Raw genomic sequence first — 20,835 nt, 5'->3', positions numbered from 1 at the left:
ACCCAGCCTTGCTCATCCTGGGAAATGAGCAAAACCAGAGCAACAACAGAATAGTGCCAGAGGATTGTTGTGTTCAGTTCATTTTCACTGATGTTTAGCCTCCTTGAGGAAAGTTTTTGACTTGAGAACTTTAGACAGTTTTCCACTGAAGACTGGGGTTTTTTCTCTCCACTGGCTAGATGGGCTAGAATGCCTTTTTGGTATATTTTTATTTGTCTTGGGATTAAGACTCTCCTTTCCATGTGTGCTATTATTTGTAAAGACGGAGTAGTTTTATTTTTTTCCTTCCAGGAGTAAAATAACTTCGTAATCAAAATCCAAAAGGACAAAAGCTGCTTTTTAAACAGACATCTGCTGACAATGTTACAAACCAATAAATAAAATTGCTTCAGGTTAGTTACATGTTCACAGGGAAACATATCTTGGTTTTATCACATAAAAAATACAGATAATTGCTTGCATGCCAAATAAATTAAGAACTTTGCTAGCTTTTGTCTTTGCATTGTTAGCATACAACCTGGGTGTGTTTTAGTGAGATTTTTCAAAATTCCTACCCAGTGTTACATTTGTCATTAATATTCTGATGCAGTAGTTGTATACTCAGCATATTTTTCTCTTGACAAGCTATAAAGAACTCGCTATTCATGCATATTTAGGTAATAATTTTGATGTATAGTCATTTGCACATAAGCTGGTGGAGTTGTAACCAACTGCTGGACAATCTGAGCAAACCATTTTTGGGGTAAGTGCATTGCTTTGTCATTCAAAGCAGTTCGTGTGCTGGGAGAGGATTTCCAGAAATAATGGCATCACTTCTCTTCTACTTTCTGCTGCACTATTTGGATGGTGGTTTTTCTTTGTCTTGATGGAAAATTTCTATAATCAGTTGAATCCCTGGAGTCTTAAAGGTCCCAAACACACCCAAGGGTGTGTTTAACACAGCCCTTGCTGCTTTGTGGTGATCCCAAGGAGCCTGGCCTCTGGAGCAGGCTCGGTGGCAGGGCTGCCTGCACAGCCTCGTGTAGTCTGCGATGTGAATCCTCAATTTTCCCAATAAAACACAATGATAAAACAACTTTCCCTTTTATTATTTAAACATTAGCTGGAAAGGGATTACCAGAAAGAGATCTTTAAGGTAAACACAGGTATCTAAAATCCTCTCCCCCAAAGGTTGTGGGTCTGTCTAGAGCCTTCAAACAACTCCCCCCAGTCTCAGCTGTATGTTCCTTTACAAAACCAGCTGGAATTCTTTTGCCTTCGTGTGGACTACTGAGCTTTTTCCCCAAGCTCGATTAATTCTGCAAAGAAGTGCCTAGAAGTACTTGTGGAGATGTGGCTTATCTTAAGTGTTCCTTCCCCTTCCTGCTTGTCTTTCCTGACAGCACCCATTAGGCTGTAGAACTGTATTCAAATGTAAACATCCCTACTAGCCATGTCAACACAGTACGCTCCTGAATTACAGAGCAGTTCCAAAAGCAGGGCAGCAGGAGACTGGGAAGGTCATTTTGTACAAGACCAGAATAGAGGTAGGCCTGTAAGCTCCACAAAACATCACATTTACCCACTTAAAATTAAATATGCTTTGTTGTCATTTCTTCAGTATTTTCACTCTATCACTGACCATATCTTTTATTACTACTATATTAGACTAACATTCTTTAGTGTGTATTAGGCAACATCCTTTTAAGCCTAGCAGACACTTCTACTTACTGATTTTCAATAAATAAAATTCATTCAGTGTATTAAGTTCCATATTCTCAGAATTTATAGAGAAACTCTTAAGAATGGATTCAAGCATCACATTTCTCCTCCTCTGAACCTACCACAGCATTTCATATTTTATACTATACACACACAGCCTCTTTATCAGTTATGAGACTATTTCAGACACTCTTAAATTATCAAGATTAGACTGAGGCATTTTTCCAGCAGTGGGAGTTCAAGCTCAGATACTGTTGGCTAATAAGGAGAGAAAGCAGGGAAACCAGCTGTTGCAAGACACTGAACTTTTGCCTTTGATCATCCTACTTGATTCACAGCCAAAACCAATCGTGTAGGTTTAGCAGAAGATAACAAAGTTTAGTGGGTGACAGAGAAATGGAGAATAAGCAATGTCAGTCACAGCACAGTGCCAACCTTCTACTCCCGTAGGAACACCACCACCCAAATTTAAAGCACTTTTCCAGTCCTCTTTGGGATTGACTATTGATGCTCTGAAAGACATTTCTCCTGCCCTTATAGCAAGGGAAATAGGACAGACAAATGGGAGGATAATGCATAATAAATTAGGAAAATTATTAGTATTTTACACCTTAAATAAATTGTATTGTCTTTCTCAGTTTTTTTTTCTAAACTGGTTTATTCTATAGTTAATGTCTCCTATCTTCAGGGTGTCTTGCTTAGCAATCTTTGATTATGTACTTTTCCTATCTGAATTCTAGAGATGCAGCAGTTTGTAGAGGCTATTCAAACTGTGCATTGAGTCATATCACTCCTCACTCCTTTCTTATTTCAGCAAATTTATGGTAACTTTACCAGACATTTTCCAGAAAAAATATTTCTGATGATTTCAAAGAATTCTTGATGTAATTTTGACTCTTAAAACCACTTATTAGATTTCCTGTTGTATAGCACGATACTCTTCCAGTTGTACACTATATTCTAATAACTTAATATTAGAAATAACTAACACAGTCACCTAACAAAGCCTATTTGCAGTACAGTAACATTATATTATTGTAGATGTTAAAATATATATTCTATGAGGATGGAACGAACATGGGAAATTTAGGAAATACAGAAACAGTAAAGAAAAAAGAGACTATTTTACTTGACTACCATTTTAAAGGAACCTTCAGGGAGAAGACTGTTTCATATAATGAATCAAAGATTATATTAACTTAAATTCCTTTTTGCTCCTGCCTTTCAGACACAAAATAAATTCATATAATGCGGGAAATCTTTTCAAATTCAAAACCTAAACACAGGCCATATCTGCTCTGGTATTTGCATTTACCTATCCACAGAGTATTTACACAAGTGATGCTGTATGTGTACATAATGCTGTTAGCATGCACAATGCAAATGGGCAACACTATCTCTGACAAGACAGATAAAAACCAGATAACACAACTTCAAACTTCACCACAGTTCTGGCTTCTTGCATTTTAACATAAATCTTCATATTCCTATCAAAGGATTCATTTGGATTTCTAAATATTTAATGATGCTCTCCCACTTTTTCACGCATCGCCTTGAAAGCACTTCAGACTTCAAAAAAGGTAAGGAAATATGTTATTTCTACTCTGCAAATGTAAAAAATCAGGCACAAATGAATGTTTTTTTCAACTCTGGTATTTCAAATCTCAAACATCTTCGTTAAATTATGCTAGTGTCCACCAAAATGCAGAGCCATTTCTCACACTCCTTTCTTTTCCAAGTTCCCTGTCACAGTAAATGTAGAGCCTTGAAAATAAGCTGGCCCAGCCCTTTAGAACTGGAATCTGCACAATGCTCTTGTACTTTCAAGTGGCACTCCCTAAGAAAGGTGCTACTAAAACTGTGTTTGCCCAGGCAAAACAAAATACAAAAATGCAGTGATTATATTATGCTAAAGGTATTATCATGGCACAATTACACCGTGAATATACTGAAGGAAGAATAATATTGATTGAATGGGAGTACTGTAAACATGCTAATGTCTTATCATTACAACATGTGAAATGAAGAGAGGACTCCACGTTTCTGAAATTTTGTCAAAACCCTTTATTTTATAAAAATCACAGGATCCATTTAAAAGGTTGACTGAATACATTCTGGTAGGAATGAATTAGAAATTAACTAACTTATAACTTGATGATTCAGAAATCAACTTCAATTGTCACACACCAAATGAGTTTGCCAACATAACACCACTGAACAGGTAGAGCTTGGTTTAGTAACTGTGTGTGCTTAGATTTGTCCAAGAGCCACAGACTAATGCTCTCCTTGCCACAATGACATTCTGTAGGAAGCACTAACAATATGATACCTTCAAAACTATTTTCCCATTAAAGCCAGAAAACTGCACTGACCTTCCACCAACCAGAGACACTCAGAAAGCCAGTGAGGACTTATGGAGCTTTTTCCATATTCAGCAACACTGAACAGCATTTTAATCTTTTTCTTCTTTAGCCTTACACAGACTTTCACAGGGTAGTTAATTACTCTTGGCACTTCCTGTGGCAGCTGTCAGATTTGTCTTGAGACTGGCCAGCTAGACACCATCTAAATTTTTCTCTTCATCTCCCTGCCATCCATGAGGGATGTCCACCAGGATCTTCCAGATTAACTTCAGAGATCTGCCATTTTATCAGTATGGCGAAATTAATCCACCAGTAAGCTTAAGAAAATACAGTTCCCTGGAATTCCAGGTGCTGGGTTGGGATTCCTTTCCCTGATCTGCCATATCCTTTCTTCAAATGAGTTATTAGGAGTCATTATATACCAGAAATTACTTTAAATAAAGTAATTAAGGATAAAACCTATTAATGGAAAGCAACCGAACTAGGAAAACTCTGTGTAGGCTCAGCATTAGGGCTGATGTGACTTAGAGCCTACAGAGACTGCAAATGCAGCCCTCCTGAAACAGCTCAAACTGTGTTTCAGCTTGCAATTTTGCTTTCTCACATGAAACACTTACTGAACTCTTCTGTGGTTCAGCAGGAGATGCACCGACCACTGGGTGCATATTCAGTGTAGAGCTGCCACGTGGCTGTTCTGGATGGAAAAGGGAGTCCAGGTCAGGATCTGCAGGACTGCAATGCAGAGTGGAACCAGACACACCAGGTAGAACATGGCATCGTGGAGATCTAAAAAAGACCTGCTGAAACAAATGAGAACACAGCTTTCAGTGTGAAGATTAACATCCATGGTCACTAAACAAGTTATTTTTAAAGCATTCCCATTATATACACAGAGACATGCTACTGTACCGTCAATTCTAAATAAAAGAAATATAAGTATCTTGTGTATTTTCTAATTCTGCATACGAATATGTATTTTACGTTGCTTTCTCTAGCTGGGAGGAATTCAGACAATTAGCACACAAAGAGTTAATTTTAATACACTGTAGGCAATCTAAGAAATCCTGCTCACTACTTTCCTGCTCATCTGCATTATGTAATACAGAAATCAATTTAAGCAAATTTCATCCAATTATAGAACAGAGCATCTGAAAAGCTTTAGTAAGACTGAAAAATCTGGAAGAGAAAGAAAAGCAGAAAATGGAAGCAAACATTTTAACATGAAATTCATTTATTAAAGTTGAAATCTGTGCTACTAACTATCCACATAGTGTGTTGTTTTAGCTGCTGAGTGCTAGATAGAAGTTATGATAATTGCACAAAATTCAGGTGTGGTTTCAAGGGCTGTTTGAAATATCAAGCCTTATTTTATTTCGTTTTAACAAATGATTACAAGATAATATAAGCCATAAAAAGAATACATGTGAAATTAACATTCATTTTCATTTTTTCTAATGAATGCATGGCATTTCCTCATGTAAATCTTCTCTAATGAAAAAGAAATAAAAGCATCAGCAAATATGAATCAAAAAAGAAAATACAGGAATTAAATGAGCTCCCTTTTATGAGCAGTATGGTTTCTGACAGCTCAAAGCATGCATTTTGGCATTCATCTAGTAGCTGGAATCATTATCTACTTGCATTTTGTTAATTATGGGATTCTAATTACTTAAATATCAGGAAAGTCAACTCAAGCTGAGAAACAGCCCCTAAGTGAACTTTCTCTCCATGAGGCAGTTTATGTTATTTTCTAATTTTTTTCCTTAGCATTCAGGGATGAGATAAGAGACTCACAGAACAGCTATGGACATGATCCAAAAAACCTGAAATCTGTGAAAAAACCCCCAAACCTCAAGCAGGTTTTTGAGTAAAACCTAAAAGCTCCTCTGAATCATGAAAGAATCAACTCATGTCTCACTCGATTTAACAGAAAAAATGTTTGCAACCTCCAACACAGCCCAGATCCCGTCCTTAGTGCAGACACAGGCTCATAAACGAGCACAGTTTATCTCAAGTCATGTACATGCTAATGCTACATAAGAAAACAAAAGCCCACAGGCTCACAAGCGAATCACTTAATCACTCAGGCAATTGCATTTATGACTGGAAGTGTTCACTAGCAGGCCACTGGTCCATAGCCAATGTTTATTGGCAGTGACAATAATTTACCATTTGGAGTTGTTTACTGGCCTCTATCCAAATGCATTTCCAGTGCACCTACAAGGGAAGGAGCCCACATCATGCACAGCTCTGGCACAACTGCCCCCAGGGACTGCAGGAGCAGTGCCAGCAGGGAGGCCACAGACACATTACTTAACCACCTAATGATGAGAACAGGACTCAGACACAGTTAACAGGATGCTGGGGCTTGCATTTGGCCTGTTGTGCACACTAAAGAGGATTGCAGCTTTCAGTACTAACATTATTCTGTCTTTACACAAAGAGCATCTGCAAAGTTACTCATACTCTGCAATCCTAATTGTTCACTGGAACAATGCTGATTTAAGAAAATAACATTACCTATTGTACTGTAAAACCTTAAGTTATTGCAAGAATTATGAAAAAATACCTATAATACACGAAACAAGGAATGGTGAAATATTTCATTAAGGGACTGGAATAAATCAAGAGCAGAGCTTGGATTTTATCATGATTACAGCTGTACAAGTACCTTCAGAAATTTCCACATCTATGTTTCTTTTTGCACACACAGGAATAAAACATACAATGTTTCCCTAAAGAGCCCTAAAATCCCTCTGAACAGAATGTCATGTAGTTCAGTAATTCAATATGAAAGCATTAACAGTTTAAAGTGCCTTCAATAAATAATGAAGAGTTGCTGCCAAGTAACTTCGTTCTGAAGAATGAATTTGAAAAGCACTTTCAAGAGAAGCTGCTGGTAGTTGCAGTGGCTCTCCAGAAGAGGGAGGTTTTAAACTAGGCATTTTTTCTGTAGCAAAGAATAAAAAGAATCAAGCCAAACTAAAAAAAAACCAAACAAGAACAAAAACCATCTCAAGCCATACAGGGCAGGTACTGCTTTGCTATGATGATGGAAGAAAGGAATAATCAAGACACCCCATTCTGCAAAGTACTGCTCAAATTTTAAGGATATTAAAAAACACTTTCCCTGACAAAGTGCTGAACTTCTGTGTAGTGACCACATTTCCTAAGGACGTGGCACAATGTGTGAGCAGAGGGGAAGGATCCCCTGTGAGCTGCTGGCAGTACTTTGTCTAACGCAGCCCCAGGTACCATTCCAGCCCATTTCTCCAGCTTGCTGAGATGCCCTGGGATGGTGGTGTGACCCTCTGTGTACCTGCAACAGCCCCAGCTTTGCGTCATCCCCAGACTTCCTGAGGGTCCATCCTGCCCCATCATCCTGGTGATTAAGGAATGCAGCCCAGACAGGCAATATCCACTGCCTTCCCCTGCCCACCAGGCAAGTCATTTAACTGTGGAAGTTTATCGAGTTGGTCAAGCATCACTTCCCCTTGGTGGAGCCATGCTGGCTATTACTGATGATTTTATTGTCCTTACTGTGCCTGGAGGTTTCCAGGATTAGCTGCTCCATCATTGTTGCTACGGTTTAACTTTCAGTTCAAGAAAAAGTAATAATTATTAATAAAGTAAGTTACTAAAAAATAACTTAGAACACAGCAAACAGTGTATAGACTGCATATTCTGCCTTCTCCCAGTAAACAACATTGCTGGAAACTCTTAAGACATATTTATTCAGGGCCCAAACATTTTGTTAACGCAGAGTAAGGGTCCTCTGTACAATCTTCACAAATCACTGCCACTACACCTAATAAAGCAAATGCTTTCCTAAACACTTAATAGATATTGCCAGCTTTGGAGAAGGAGGAACAACAGAGCTGAGATTGTATTGGCATGGCTCATAATACTTCATTTTCTGCAATTCACATGTGTGAAATGCTTTTTCCCCCCCAAAACAGTTTGAGCCTATTTTAAACAATCTCTTGTATTTAATTTCTGTTTGTCCCCGAACAACTTTGTCCTAGTGCAAGAGTATTTTAACTGTCTGCCTATGGCTGAAATACAAGATCAGCCAATAGGTTTTTAATATATATAAGTGATTTTAGCTCAGTCAATGGTCTGAGTACATTGCCAAGGGCAAACTGACTCCCTAGAAACAACTTTTGAGTTTTCTGGTCTTGGTGGATTGTGTATCAACCCTGTACTCCATCTGCAAGCAAAGGACATCCCATTCACACACTACATATACAGGAAAAACAGGCAAACTGCTTCATATCTAAGAAATTATTTTTTGAAAGGATGGGCAAAAGAAATACTAAATAATATATTTCAGGTGCTCTGATTCACTTATCTCAGCTTTGTAAGTTTTATGCTGTTCCTGGCCCTAGTGAAATAAACAAAATTTCAGCATGACTCAAGTGAACAAACAGATTTTACAGGTTGAGCATTCCAAGTATTTCAAATCTGTATATAATAAATTTATTGTTGCTATAGTCCAGGGGCTACTTACCAGGGAAAAAAGATTCATGACTACTGTGATTTAAAATCCATCCACAAAGGGATCATTTCTCTGATTGAAAGGGATCAGAACTGCAGTTTTTATGTTTCAAATCTGAATTTCTCTGAATCATCAAGATGAATATATTCAGCCCTCTCATATCCACATCCAGTTCAACCTACCGCTCTTCCGCAAAAATCATTCATCTTATTTGACATTATAATGAGGTTCATGTCCTCTTCACATCATCTCACTGGCTATCTACAGAATGCATTAAAACAAGCTGTTCTCACACACAGCCTCAAACTTAAGCTGCCTTTGCTTCTGTCTGGATGCATTTCTGAAGACCACCTGTTGTTCTTTTATGTCATGCTTGTCCTCACATATTTTTTTAGAAAATTCCTCAAATACAAAATGTTCTCCTAACCTTAGGTGACACATAAGCAGAGCTTTCTCCCTCAGGAGCTATCTCCACAAAAGTTCATATACAATTGTGTTTCCCTATTTCTTGAGGTTTTTACTAAAAATTTAGGAGAGCTATGTAGTTCTCAGGATATTCATGTTGTTCCCTCAAGTAAATCCTAATCAGGATTTTTCCGTTTAGCCCTGACTTCAGTTGTTCCTTACGTTGCCACTTCCTCCTGATGGGTCATAAATACAGCCTGTGACCCTTTCAGTGTGGTTATTCCCCATTAATTTGTTTTTATAAAAGCCCACACATGTCCAACTAACCAGCAACCACAGCTTTATGCTGTATTAAGGTCTCCAGGGACTGCAATGAAATCATTAGCATTAGAATGGTAAGCAGTATTGGAGCCAAGATTATACACTCCTACTCGAGGCAAATTCCCTCCCTCCAGTGACCATACTGCTTTCTCTCAATCAAAAAATGGATCTTATTAACATTGTATATTATATATTTAAGGAAGTAGGTTTATGAGGTAAACAAAATGCAGAAGCCAGGACAACATGGATCTTAATAAGAGCTACTAGGTGATCTCAAACTTTTTTTTTAAATTTTTTGCAAAAAACCAGGAGCTGGTCATCTACTTTGCTTTCCAAAATTAGGCAGATACCCTCATGTATATTGTTTAATAAATGATTTACTCTTTAAAAAACATTTGTACTTCTACACAGACAAAAACAACTGATAAGTATTTTTAAAGTGTGTATGTTTTTGAAGTTCAGTTGATGCAAACTAATTGCTGATCAATTTGCCTTTTAGATTACAGAGCATTTCACATTATTTTCTAAGATTTAAAGCATCTCTTTTGAACTCACCTTATATCAGGATGACCAGGTACATTATTCAAGTTGTAATATCCATAATGATTTAGTATTGTAACCACAACCATTGGAGCCAAAGATTGGGCAGGCTTGGTAAATAAAGCATTGGTACCAAAAACCATAGAGGAAAGTGGTAATCTAAAATATTTGGGGAAAAACCAAATTAATGCACAACACAAACTTATTAGTGTATTAATTACAATCGTGATTTTAAAAAGCTTGAAATCCTGTTAATATGCAAATGCTAAAAATCATGACCCTTAGCTTTATCTAGTTCACACATTATAGCAAACAGATCTATTAGCACAATGAAATTTGAATTCATTTGGAAATTAAAGGTTACAAACCTCTGAGGGGTGCATATATATATATATATATATTAAAAAAAAAAAATATATATATATGCACACATATATATACACACACAGAGCTTGGCCCCAGTTCTGAAGTGACTAGTACTCAAATTCAGCTTTGTGCACTTTGAGTAATTACTGAAGTTAAATTAGACTGAACAGTGCATGGAGAATTAATTACAACTTAAGATTTTGCATGCATAGGCCAGAAAACGAGGCAAATTTTTCCTCATGAAAGCAACAGATCTCCCCTTTGAGGGGCAAGTTCTTTAACAGGGCTGAACCTGCACTTACATAACCACTGATGGAACCAACAGGAAGTTATGTGCACTTTGATAAAAATCCAAAAGATCAGTGAGTTGCAATATGCTATTCTGCAGCAGGTTTTATCACTTTTATTTCAGGGAGATAATGGAACCAGTTACACTTTGAACTTTGCACTTTAGCTAGCATAGGCAAAGCTTTCTTAACACCTTTTCCATCTTAAAAAGGCCTTATTCAGAAAATTCATACATGATTATAGATGCATCGAGTTACAAAATAATTCAATTGAAGCTAACAAAAATAAAGCCACAAAAATTGGAAGGACTTGGCTTATATTATAGAATGATAAAAACTAGAGATGACCTAATAATCTAAGTGACTCTACTGAAGTAACTGCAGGAAACTTGAGTAAAGTTCTGATCGTTACTTATGCTAAGTTGCTCTCCCAAAAAGTGCTTCTGTATCAAGGACCCCAGATCATTTACTGTCTTTACTTTGACATAATTTATTACCAAAGGGGAACAAGGCAAACAGCATGTGTAAAAAAAACCAGACTGACATACCTCCTCTTGTGCTTTATTAAATCTGCATCAACAATATCTGCCAAAGGCAAATTGAACAAGCTAAATGAAGCTTGCACAATTACCCTGAAGAAAAACAAAATATTGAAGATGTTCATAGTTCTTATATTCACTTTCATAATGAAATTGTAACTGACATTCTAACACAAACACATCAACATTGATATTCTGCAAACACACAAAGCTGAGATGTTCTTTAAAACTTGGTGATCTATCTGAAAGCATTGCTAGATCTGTTCTTAGTTGAGAAGTAGAGATCAAGATGCAAACCTAAAAGTGGGGGGTTTCCTGCTTTTTTTTCCTGGACATTGGTGTATAAGGTCATGAACACTTTCACAATAAATTTACATTATCAGTAAATGTCATTTAAAATGATCAGGAGAAAAGAAACACCTCAGAAAAAGGAGAAACTGAAGATTTGCTCTTGAATCTGGAAAAGACATGATCACATGGAAGATAAACTTCAAGATGGAAGAATTAGAAAGAATAGCTTACATGCATTCCTATATATGTATTTACAGTGTATATAGCTGTATATAGATATGCATTTAAACACACACATAAAAAAGCTGATTCTTAACAAATAGCTAAATGAAACAAACTCAAGTATTACAATTTCTGTGTCTTATTAAATTTTGGGTGTGATGAGCTTTTACTAACAAGATACTTTGAACAACTAGCACTTTAAACATACAGTCTTTAGGTACCTTAGATTTTTTTTCTTGGAGAAATCAAAATACATCTTCATCATTTAAAACATGCAGATAATGAAATTCAATTTATTGTTCACACAATTCAGTGTTAGAGTAGCCCATGACTGCAATACTGAAAATAAAAATGAAAACAGGGTGGGGAGAGAAAGAGAAAGAAAAGGAGGGCAGGAAAGAACATGTAGAAAGACAGCAATGAAAAAGAACATGAGGAAATAAAAACAAACTGCTGTAACACTATTCTGATACAAACAGTTCTTTAAATAAGATTCCCATGTATCATTATATGCTTATGTGAAAATACTACTTCTTGGCATCTTACTACTGAGCACCAGTGGAAATGTGACTCAGTGCTGGTTACCCAAGAGACACCTGAGTTACCCAGATTTGTCTGCAGTGCAGCACACAAGTGGTCCTGCAATACAGGGTGAGGTCTGAGCTTTCGAGCAAACTGACTCTGGGGAGTTCCTCTGCTGAGCTCTTCCATGTCTAGTGGAAAATATGAGATTCTCCTTCCCTTGAATCTCAGGTTAAAGTGACTGAAGGCATGTGGCTGCAAAACGTAATTCCTCTGTATTTTAAAGCTTTTCTTTTCTAAGCATAAATTAAAAGCTGAAACAAAATAAAATAAAAGCTGGGGGAAAAAAGCTGTTATCTGGAGTTTCAACTTTTCTGACAAGTGAAACAGAATGAAAACCATGAAAGCAGAGGCAGAATCTTCATGGTAATGAAATCAAGTGTCTGGTCTGTTAGAAATATTTCAGCTGTGTCTATGAACAGGGGAGTGTATTTACTTACATGTTTGTTGTGACATAAAATGCCAACAGGTAATAGTGTTCTTGCCCTAGAAGACACATGACAGCAGCAGCTACTCCTTCATAGTAAAAGGAAAACAAGATGATTCTGTAATAACCAAACTTCTTCAACGAAGCATGACTGAGAAGAACAAGGCACTGAAAAGACAATATATACACATACAGGATGAAAAGATACAGTGTCTCAGCATTAGGAGAGCTATAAAACATGGGCCAGACATAAATTATTAATAGCCTTTAAAGAAAAAAACCTGACCAACAACCCTTTCTAAGAAGTTCAACAAAATAAAAAAATAGAAATTGAACAAAGAAACTGTCTACTGGCTCCTTCTATGCTACCTCTACCAGGTAGTCTCCTTTCACTCAAAAACTAGCCAGCTGAGAACTGCCATATCCTGAGGGAAATACTGTTTCCCACAGTGCCTAACTAATATTTAATGCTCATGATCTTTACTTTTGATATCCCTGAAAGTATTAGCTTTGCAGTATGATAACTGTAAATCAAGCATCTTGCCATTCAACTGCTGACAAGAAATATTTTCAGTAATTGCTTTTTCATTAATATTACTATTTTCATTGACATTTCTAGAAATCAAGCACGATTTTTAAGTTGGCAAAGCAAGCTCACCAAGACAGCTTCAACTAAGCAAGTGAGAGGCTTTACTAGCAAGCAGAGGAAGGCAGAAGCCAGTGCTTGTGCATGGCTGGGTTTTAATTTTGCCAATCTTGGCAAAAAGTAGATTCTGAGAATCGAGTGACTGGCAAACTCATGAAAATGATATTATGTGCTGACTATAGTATTAACAAACTAAGTTCTTCTACATTGTTCCTCACTTTCCACTTCCAATAGGACATTCTGTAATGAATTGTATCTTTTTATTATATGGGCCTTTGTCACCATCTACACGGTCCTCATCTCTGTCACAAATACACAAACTGTATAAAGATACAGGTTTTCTCCTCTCTTCTGTGTTACAGAGATGAACTGTGTAATATTCAGATGAAGAACAGGAAAGAATTTTCCTTGTACAATTGTTGCCACATTGAAGTGCTTTTTCAACATAACAAATAAAACCAGGATGCTACAGTCAGACAAAGATTACCATGGCAAATGCTATTGTAAAAAAGCTCAAGATTTCTACTTGATCAGGGAGGTAAAACAAATCTGGAAAGTTGGTATAAGAAAAACATCTTGTTATAAGATTAAAGCATACTCTTTGCTCCTGGCTGTTTTCAGGGATTTTGCTGAAAAGTGCCCCCACTAGAAATACTAAGGGATCATTAATGCCTGCTATTGTAAACATCATGTTCCTGTCTCCCTGTAATTGCAAAATAACCCTGTCTCAGGAAGTACTTATGACTTAGAAAATTCCTCACTACTTGCACATCTCTAAGACTTTGTAAGGAAAATACTAACAATGATGCAAATTAAAAGTTGTTTGCCTGTGTAACAGCAACATTTTCCTTGTGGGCAAGTTGTATTCCTCACATCCACTACTAAAAGGAACCTAAATCAGAAGCTGAATTCTAGTTTAGCAGAGGCCACTGAAGCAGAGTTCATAAAAAGGAGCTTTATTTTACAAGGGTCGGGTGTTTTTCCAGTAAGTGAAGTTCAGGACACTGCCATCAGAGAATTCTCTTATTATATCTTGAGCTCAAAGGGACAAAACCTGAGAAAAATAAGGTCACGGCAAACCCTCAACGGTTCAGTGACCTTGTAGACAAAGAGTCTCTGGGGAGCAGAGAGAGACTCATTTTCTGAAAGATTGTTCTTTTCACACTGTCACACTGATTTTATCAATAAAAGTGATTGCTACATATTAAATGTAAAATTATTTAAGCTTTCCTAACTTCTGTAGCTTCTCATTTATTTCCAGAGTTCATTATCTAATTTAATCAAAGTTCATTATCTTTCTAAGTTCATTATCATAGTCTGAGCTACAGGGGAAAAAAACCCAAAACCATTAAACCTGTGGTAAGAACAAAAGCTGAAATTAAAGACAGTTAGGAGTTATGGAATTAAAGATAGTTAGGAGTTATGGAACAGAAGGTACATTCAGGATCTGTATGTTTTACATGCAAAAGCCAAAATGGGAACTGAAATTGAGCCGTGAATTCCAGTTGCAATTGCATTTATCTTCTTATAGATACTACTTATCAAAACCCATTACAATTTAATGAATGTAGCAGCCTGATTCTGAGAAATTCTGAACACCATCAGCACCTATGATGAATGTCAGGATAGTCAGATTTTGAGTATCCTGACTTTCAACATTTAACAAGTAAACACAGACAAAGTTCTAAAAGATCTAGAGAAAGAAGCTAGAAGGCAATGAACAGAGGAATATTTTGTTTACTGCAGACACATATGTTCACATTCTGTGGGGTATATTTTTGCTGCTTTTCTTGTTGTCACATATTACTCTTTAGGGTTCTCTTTCTCTTTTCAGTTCATCACTCCTCCCCCCATCCCTGACTGGGCTCTTAAAGGTATGTCTCTCTCCCCCATGAATATTTCTGAGCAAGAGATCAAACAACAAAATAAATGTATTATTCTCCAAAAGCAGCTGTTTAGAGTTTTGTTTGGTTTCCATGGCTGAGATACCACATATTTCAACAATGCTTTTAATACCTTATAATTTTTTCTGGTATTTTGTGCAGCTTATTTCAGAAACTTCCTGAAGAAGAGCTCAGCCTTTCATTAGTAATATACAATATTACAAAACAAAACAAAGAAAAAAAGAATTCAGAATTCTGTAGATGTTGCTTTTAGAAATGTTTTATCTTGGCCATGTTTTTCATTCCTTTACGCTTAGGTATTATAAGCACTGTAGGATATGAAACATTTATTCCTTGCCTACTCATGTCTCACATTGTTTTAAACAGATACTCTACCAGCCTGCCTGTCTGCTCTCTCTACCTCTTACATTTGATCAGCCTGCACAGACGTACTTTCTTTTTCTAGAGCATTGGGGAGTGAGATTTATTACTCATTTTGGCCAATGCCTTATGCCAAATACACCATTTTTTCAAGCGTTAAATGGATTCTGTGAACTATTAAAACACCAGGTTTTCATACTTAGAAATAAAAAAGTATGACTGCCTACCTGAGGACAAATAAAACCTGCTCCATACATGATACTTCTTACTGAGGAAGAAAGGACATCCTTAGGAATAAGATTATCTGCAAAGATCATCATAAAATTGTTGTAGAAGGCTAGGTGGAAGACTTGGAAGAAGTTCATTGTTACAAAACATAAAAAGTTCTTCTCTGTCATGATCTGTTTGGTCAATGAAACTACTGAGGCCAAGGAGAAAGCTCCATCACTGTTTTCCAGATTAGCATTCTCTGTATGGATTTCTCTCTGCTCATATTGACTTGTGCTGTATTTACCTGTGCAACACATACAAGCTGTTGCTAACGCTGCAATCAAAACAGTGAATGCCTGAAAATAGGCAAAGTTTTCCATATTATCTGAGATGAGACCACAAAAGAGAACACTTGTGGACCCAATTAACGTTGCCACTTGGTTGTACTTGATGAGCTGGAGCCTGCTCTCGTGCCGGGTGGAGCTCTCGGCGAAGAGCGCGCACTGCGCCAGGAGCACGAAGGTCAGCAAGGCGTCGAAGGCGCACAGCGAGACGACGAGGTGCAGGCCACTGAGCCAGTCCCCCTCCTCGTAGTGCCCCCAGGGGAACCAGGGCAGCAGGAAGGCCAGCCCATACAAAGGGGCTCCGTACAGAATGGAGAACTGGCGCCTTGCGCAGCACCTCAGCTTGGAGTTGTCCTGTATGTACCCAAACAGGGGGTCATTGATGGCATTCCAGACCATAAACACAACCTGCCACGAGCAAGGGAATGTGTCACTACTGTCACTCTTCTACAGAGGTTTACACAAACACAACAGATTTATTTAAAATAAATCTCTATTCAGACAATAAATAAATACATAGAAAAGCTACTCAGGTCAAAACAGACTCTAAAACAATGTCTTATTGGTATTCATAGGCTTATAGAAATCTTGAAAAAATAAGATGAATAAGTAGGTAGGTGACCAACTACATCTGAAATGAACTGTCTCTAAGACTTCACTCTTGCAAAACCTTATATATCTGGGCTTTCATCCTGCAAAGCTCAGATATTATTCTCACAGCAAGTTAATTCAAAACATGAGCTGGCCCATTACTTTCAGGAGACCATTTACAACAAGAGTTACTCATGTGGATAATGACTCGCAGGATAAATGCAGTATTTAAGTACTTAAACAGTCCATAGGAAAGCACTAATGTCAAACTTATCTATGGAGCTGAGGTGCAAGATCAGTTTAGAAAATTACTTCAAGCTATCAAAGGTAAAAATCTTTTCAGCAATTAAGTCTGGAGATTTTTACTCTATAGACTGTAAATAATGTGGTTTATGTGTACGTTCCATTGCTTATGGATTACCTAAATTCAAAGATAATTTACTGTTAATTAACTGCAATGATTCCAAAATTAATCTGTCATTAAAAGAATCACTTTGTTGTAATAACACTGCTGCGTAGCACAACATGGTAATCAAACTATTCCATTGTTCAGTACCTGTGCTTCATGAAATGCTGCTTCTGAAATTTTGTATCGGTTTAGGAAAAGCTTAACGTAGTAGAAATTAAAAATACTGTTCATCATTCCAGCACCTAAGGTTGTCATGGAATATGCCAGCGCATTAGCATGAATTCCCCAAAGGATCTTCATCTTCCAAGAGTACAGCCCTCTTCTTCCTCAAGTTACAAAAGAGAATTACAACAATCAGTAGAATAATTTTCCAAATTAAAATAATATGGGGGATTTGCTTGTTTCAGAGGTGCAGAAATGGATTCTTACAGGAAAATTTTCCCATTCTTCCTTTTTTTTTAAAATCAGAAACACATTTTACTGAGTTGTTAGACACTGAGCCCAAAATAATAAGAAGTTATTAGGTGACATTTCTAAGTATAATCAGTGCTTAAAAGTCAATGGAACAAGTAGACAAAAATTTAAAAGAAACCCTTCCTAACTGATACATAGATTCCACTTAAAAACCTACTACTGCTAACACTCATCTTGGTGTAGAGTTCGAAGTAATTGTACACATTTTAGATCTTTCTTGCTAGCTATATATTCTTAAAATTATGGACTGTGTTGGAATAAAGTGACTCAACTCATATCCTTACGTATTCCATTGCAATGAATGTCAAATGCAGCGTGCAGGTAGGGGAGTATTTATTTCAAAACAAATACCAAGTTTTGCCCTTCTGTTTTAAAATATTAATTGCTAAGAAGTCATGGAAGCAGTATTTTCACCTAATAAACCATGAAACAAAACATCTTTTAATTAACATTTTCATGGTATGGAAGACTGCATGTAAATAAAACACAGCAAGTAACACACAGCATTTTACATATGCCCAAATAACAGAGATTCAGCCCAAGAATAAAGATTTCTTTAATCTATCAATGAATTCAGACAATGAATTTTTAAGATGCTGATCTTTTCCATCAATTACCTTAGCATGTTTGGTGTAAACTATGCCAAGAAAAGAGCCAGCTCCAGTAAACCTCTACTTTTTAAAGCTGTTTAATAGCTACCTAACAGTAGTCCTTGACCATACTTGATTCTATAATCCCAATACAAAAATACTGCCAGGTATCTGTTTTTAACTGAGACTTTATTCATTTTTACATCTGTTGAAGGAAGCTGTCTCCCATTAATTTGGATACTTCAAGTTCAAATTTTAGCCTTACTATGCAGAGCTTTACAACCTGCTTTATGTCAATAGTTCACACTTTGCTCCTCTGCATATTAACAGTTTTACCCTAAATGCAATTTTCATATATCCATCAAAATACTGCGCCTGAATATCTGCTTGATCAGCAGCTCTATAAGCAGTTCCCTGAACTCCTCATAAAAATAACCATGGAAGAAACAGGAAATGAAAGCCAAGGCTGTTTCCAGCCTTCCTGTGGTTTACAAGGCGGCTGAAGAGAGGCTGCTGTGCAGGAAGGGAGGAACTTCCGAATCACCAGGCGAGGACCACGCAAAAGCCACAAATCAGGTAGGGACTGGGGAAGATGGAACAGGCAGCTTTTCCACCCCCCAACACGGTAAATGGAATCTTGAAGAATAATAAGTGTGGATGCACTTCTGCACATATATGTAAGGTGCTGTGATATGAAACGAGATGCAAAGAGTAGGTAACCTCATTCTATAGCTAAGAAAAAGAACCAGCTGACAAACAACTGGAACCCTAGGATTTGTTTTTATTAAAGCCAATTTATTTCTAAGAATAGGACTGATTTTTTAAATACTTGAGAATTACCATGATATATACCTTCAAACTTGTTTTTCTACAGCCATAGAGACAATTCCATTTTCAGGGGACAAAATTTTGCATTTTTGCAGCAAGTTTGGTTTCACAATCTTTTACTGAGAAACCTACAATGCATAAAAAGGTTATTGAAAAGATGTCCAACTGAAGTATTTATTTTTAAAAATAAGTTTGATATTAATGTAAAAGTCATGACAGTATATTATTAGCAAGTGTCACATTTGCTTTTTCAAACCTTCACAAATATACTTAATGAAATTATTTATATAGTGGATATTAGGGTTTTGGAAAGGTAGATATTTCACCTCTATTTCTACCTGGAGCACCCTACACAGGTCTTCAAAATGGAGAATTGGGAGACATTAATTTCCTTCAAATTCCATAAGCACCAAGAATAAAAGTGCTTCACACTAACATTACCAGCAAACAGTCACTTCTCAAATCATGTTTGACTCGATTCCTTCTGACACAAATAAAAATGGCCCTCTCAGTTCAGAAAATCTGAAAGAAGGTATTTGAAATTTCATCAACAAAAATCTTCTAACAATGCACAAACTGGCCTCTGGTACCGTGACTAATTGTAATTGTGCAGGGCCTGACACAACTCTACCCTAATTGGTACATCTGGTTCTGCACCTTGTTTATGGAATAGGTTCAATTAGAAGTTGAGGTACCACACTTCCTTCCCCAGATGTTCCCTTTAATAGCACTACAATGAAATCATGCATGAGCATCCCCTCCCTCTTAATAGTCAGCCTTTATATTGAGTACGTAAAAGCACGGGTGCACATTTTGTGACTCACAGAAGGCAAATCGGTTTCAGCAATGTCTAGTGGTTACAACTGTGTTAATACACAGAGGCCAAAAGAACAGGCTGTTCGGGCCACTGAGATGCAGTGTGACATTACCTGCGTTTCTCCCAGAGCGGGATGACAATTGCTAAAGGAAACTAGAACACGAGTCTAAAGAAGAAAAGTGGATTCCAAGAGATAATAGCAAATGTTGCCTGAGGCACACTAGCTGACATCCTGCCCTGCCGTTCTGGGTCCCAAACCGCTGTGCCATGCCCACAGCCCTGACAGACTGGTTGGACACACGTATCTTCCTCATCCTTCTGACGTGACTTGCACCACATTAAGAGTGAAGTCAGAATAAACGCGCTGCTAGTCCCGAGGGTAGCACTGAGGGGAAATGCTCAGGGGCTGCTCACAGAGGCGGCCGGGCTGTGGCACCGGCGGTGCCCGCTCGCCGGGCCCGCGCTGCGGGGCTGCCCCGGCGCTGCGCTCCCGCCAGCCGGGGGCTCGGGGAGCTCGCACGACTGCACCTTTGGAAGGGCTCATCTGCTAAGAACAGGGAAGTTACGCTCGTTTTCCTCAGCAGGTCCCCGGACAGGAACACGGCTCCCTCCGCTTTGGGCGGAAGACAGCCGAGAGCGAGCGGCGGTCGCCCGAGCGAGGTGAGCGGAGGGAGCCAGCCCTTTTCGGACTGACCCTGCACGCTCCCCTCTCCGCCCTCCGCTCCCACACTCCGGCGGGGAGGCCACTCGCACCTGGGCACCACACCGGGTCCCTCCTCACGGGGTCCTCCCTCAGCGCTCCCAACGCGGGGCAACTACGAGCCCCGGCTTTCCCTACGCCAGGTCGCCCTGCCCCATCCCGGGCCGTGCCAGTTCTGCTCCGCCACGAGCCGCAGCAGACACCTTCAGCAACCGCTCCCCGCCATCAACGCCCCAGAGCGCCGACGACCACCGCCCCTTCCACAGGCACCGACCCACCTCTTCTGCCGAGAGGCTGCGCACCGCGCGGCGGGGCGGGGCACGGCTCCCCCGGGCCCACCCTCCCTTCGCTCTTATTGGCCACTCGGTATGAATTCACCTTGTGATTGGTCTAGCGCCCTTTCGATCTGTGCGGCGGGCG

General features: G+C 38.3%; 1 protein-coding gene across 3 annotated transcripts; it reads right to left on the bottom strand.

The window, feature by feature from the left end:
- Positions 1 to 3,741: 3,741 nt before the first annotated feature.
- LOC104685054 (transmembrane protein 180-like) lies at positions 3,742 to 20,812 on the bottom strand. Of its 3 annotated transcripts, none has more exons than XM_039560022.1 (8): positions 20,469 to 20,564; positions 18,923 to 19,026; positions 17,154 to 17,332; positions 15,680 to 16,414; positions 12,556 to 12,710; positions 11,030 to 11,113; positions 9,844 to 9,987; positions 3,742 to 4,864 (listed from the first exon to the last, which is right to left on the bottom strand). In XM_039560022.1, the coding sequence occupies exons 3-8, from the start codon at positions 17,304 to 17,306 to the stop codon at positions 4,732 to 4,734; spliced, it is 1,404 nt and encodes a 467-aa protein (XP_039415956.1). In that variant the 5' UTR covers positions 17,307 to 17,332; positions 18,923 to 19,026; positions 20,469 to 20,564; the 3' UTR covers positions 3,742 to 4,731. The 3 variants fall into 3 exon arrangements, with proteins under 3 accessions (XP_039415956.1, XP_039415958.1, XP_039415957.1); XM_039560023.1 differs by having other exon boundaries at positions 4,732 to 4,861; XM_039560024.1 differs by lacking the exons at positions 17,154 to 17,332; positions 18,923 to 19,026; positions 20,469 to 20,564 and adding an exon at positions 20,694 to 20,812.
- Between the last annotated feature and the right edge of the window lie 23 nt (positions 20,813 to 20,835).

This window comes from Corvus cornix, chromosome 14, assembly GCF_000738735.6.
Source record: "Corvus cornix cornix isolate S_Up_H32 chromosome 14, ASM73873v5, whole genome shotgun sequence".
NCBI classification, from domain to species: domain Eukaryota; kingdom Metazoa; phylum Chordata; class Aves; order Passeriformes; family Corvidae; genus Corvus; species Corvus cornix.
The sequence above is the reverse complement of the archived record's forward strand: the minus strand, read 5'-3'. Positions and strand labels throughout refer to the sequence as shown.

Excerpts from the sequence above, each read along its gene's own strand:
- LOC104685054 (XM_039560022.1), bottom strand. The coding sequence starts at position 17,306 with ATGAAGATCCTTTGGGGAATTCATGCTAATGCGCTGGCATATTCCATG. Across the intron at positions 12,711-15,679 it reads CAGGTTTTATTTGTCCTCAG|TGCCTTGTTCTTCTCAGTCA; the intron begins GTAGGCAGTCAT and ends TTGTCTTTTCAG. Across the intron at positions 11,114-12,555 it reads TTTTATGTCACAACAAACAT|GGTAATTGTGCAAGCTTCAT; the intron begins GTAAGTAAATAC and ends GTTTTTCTTCAG.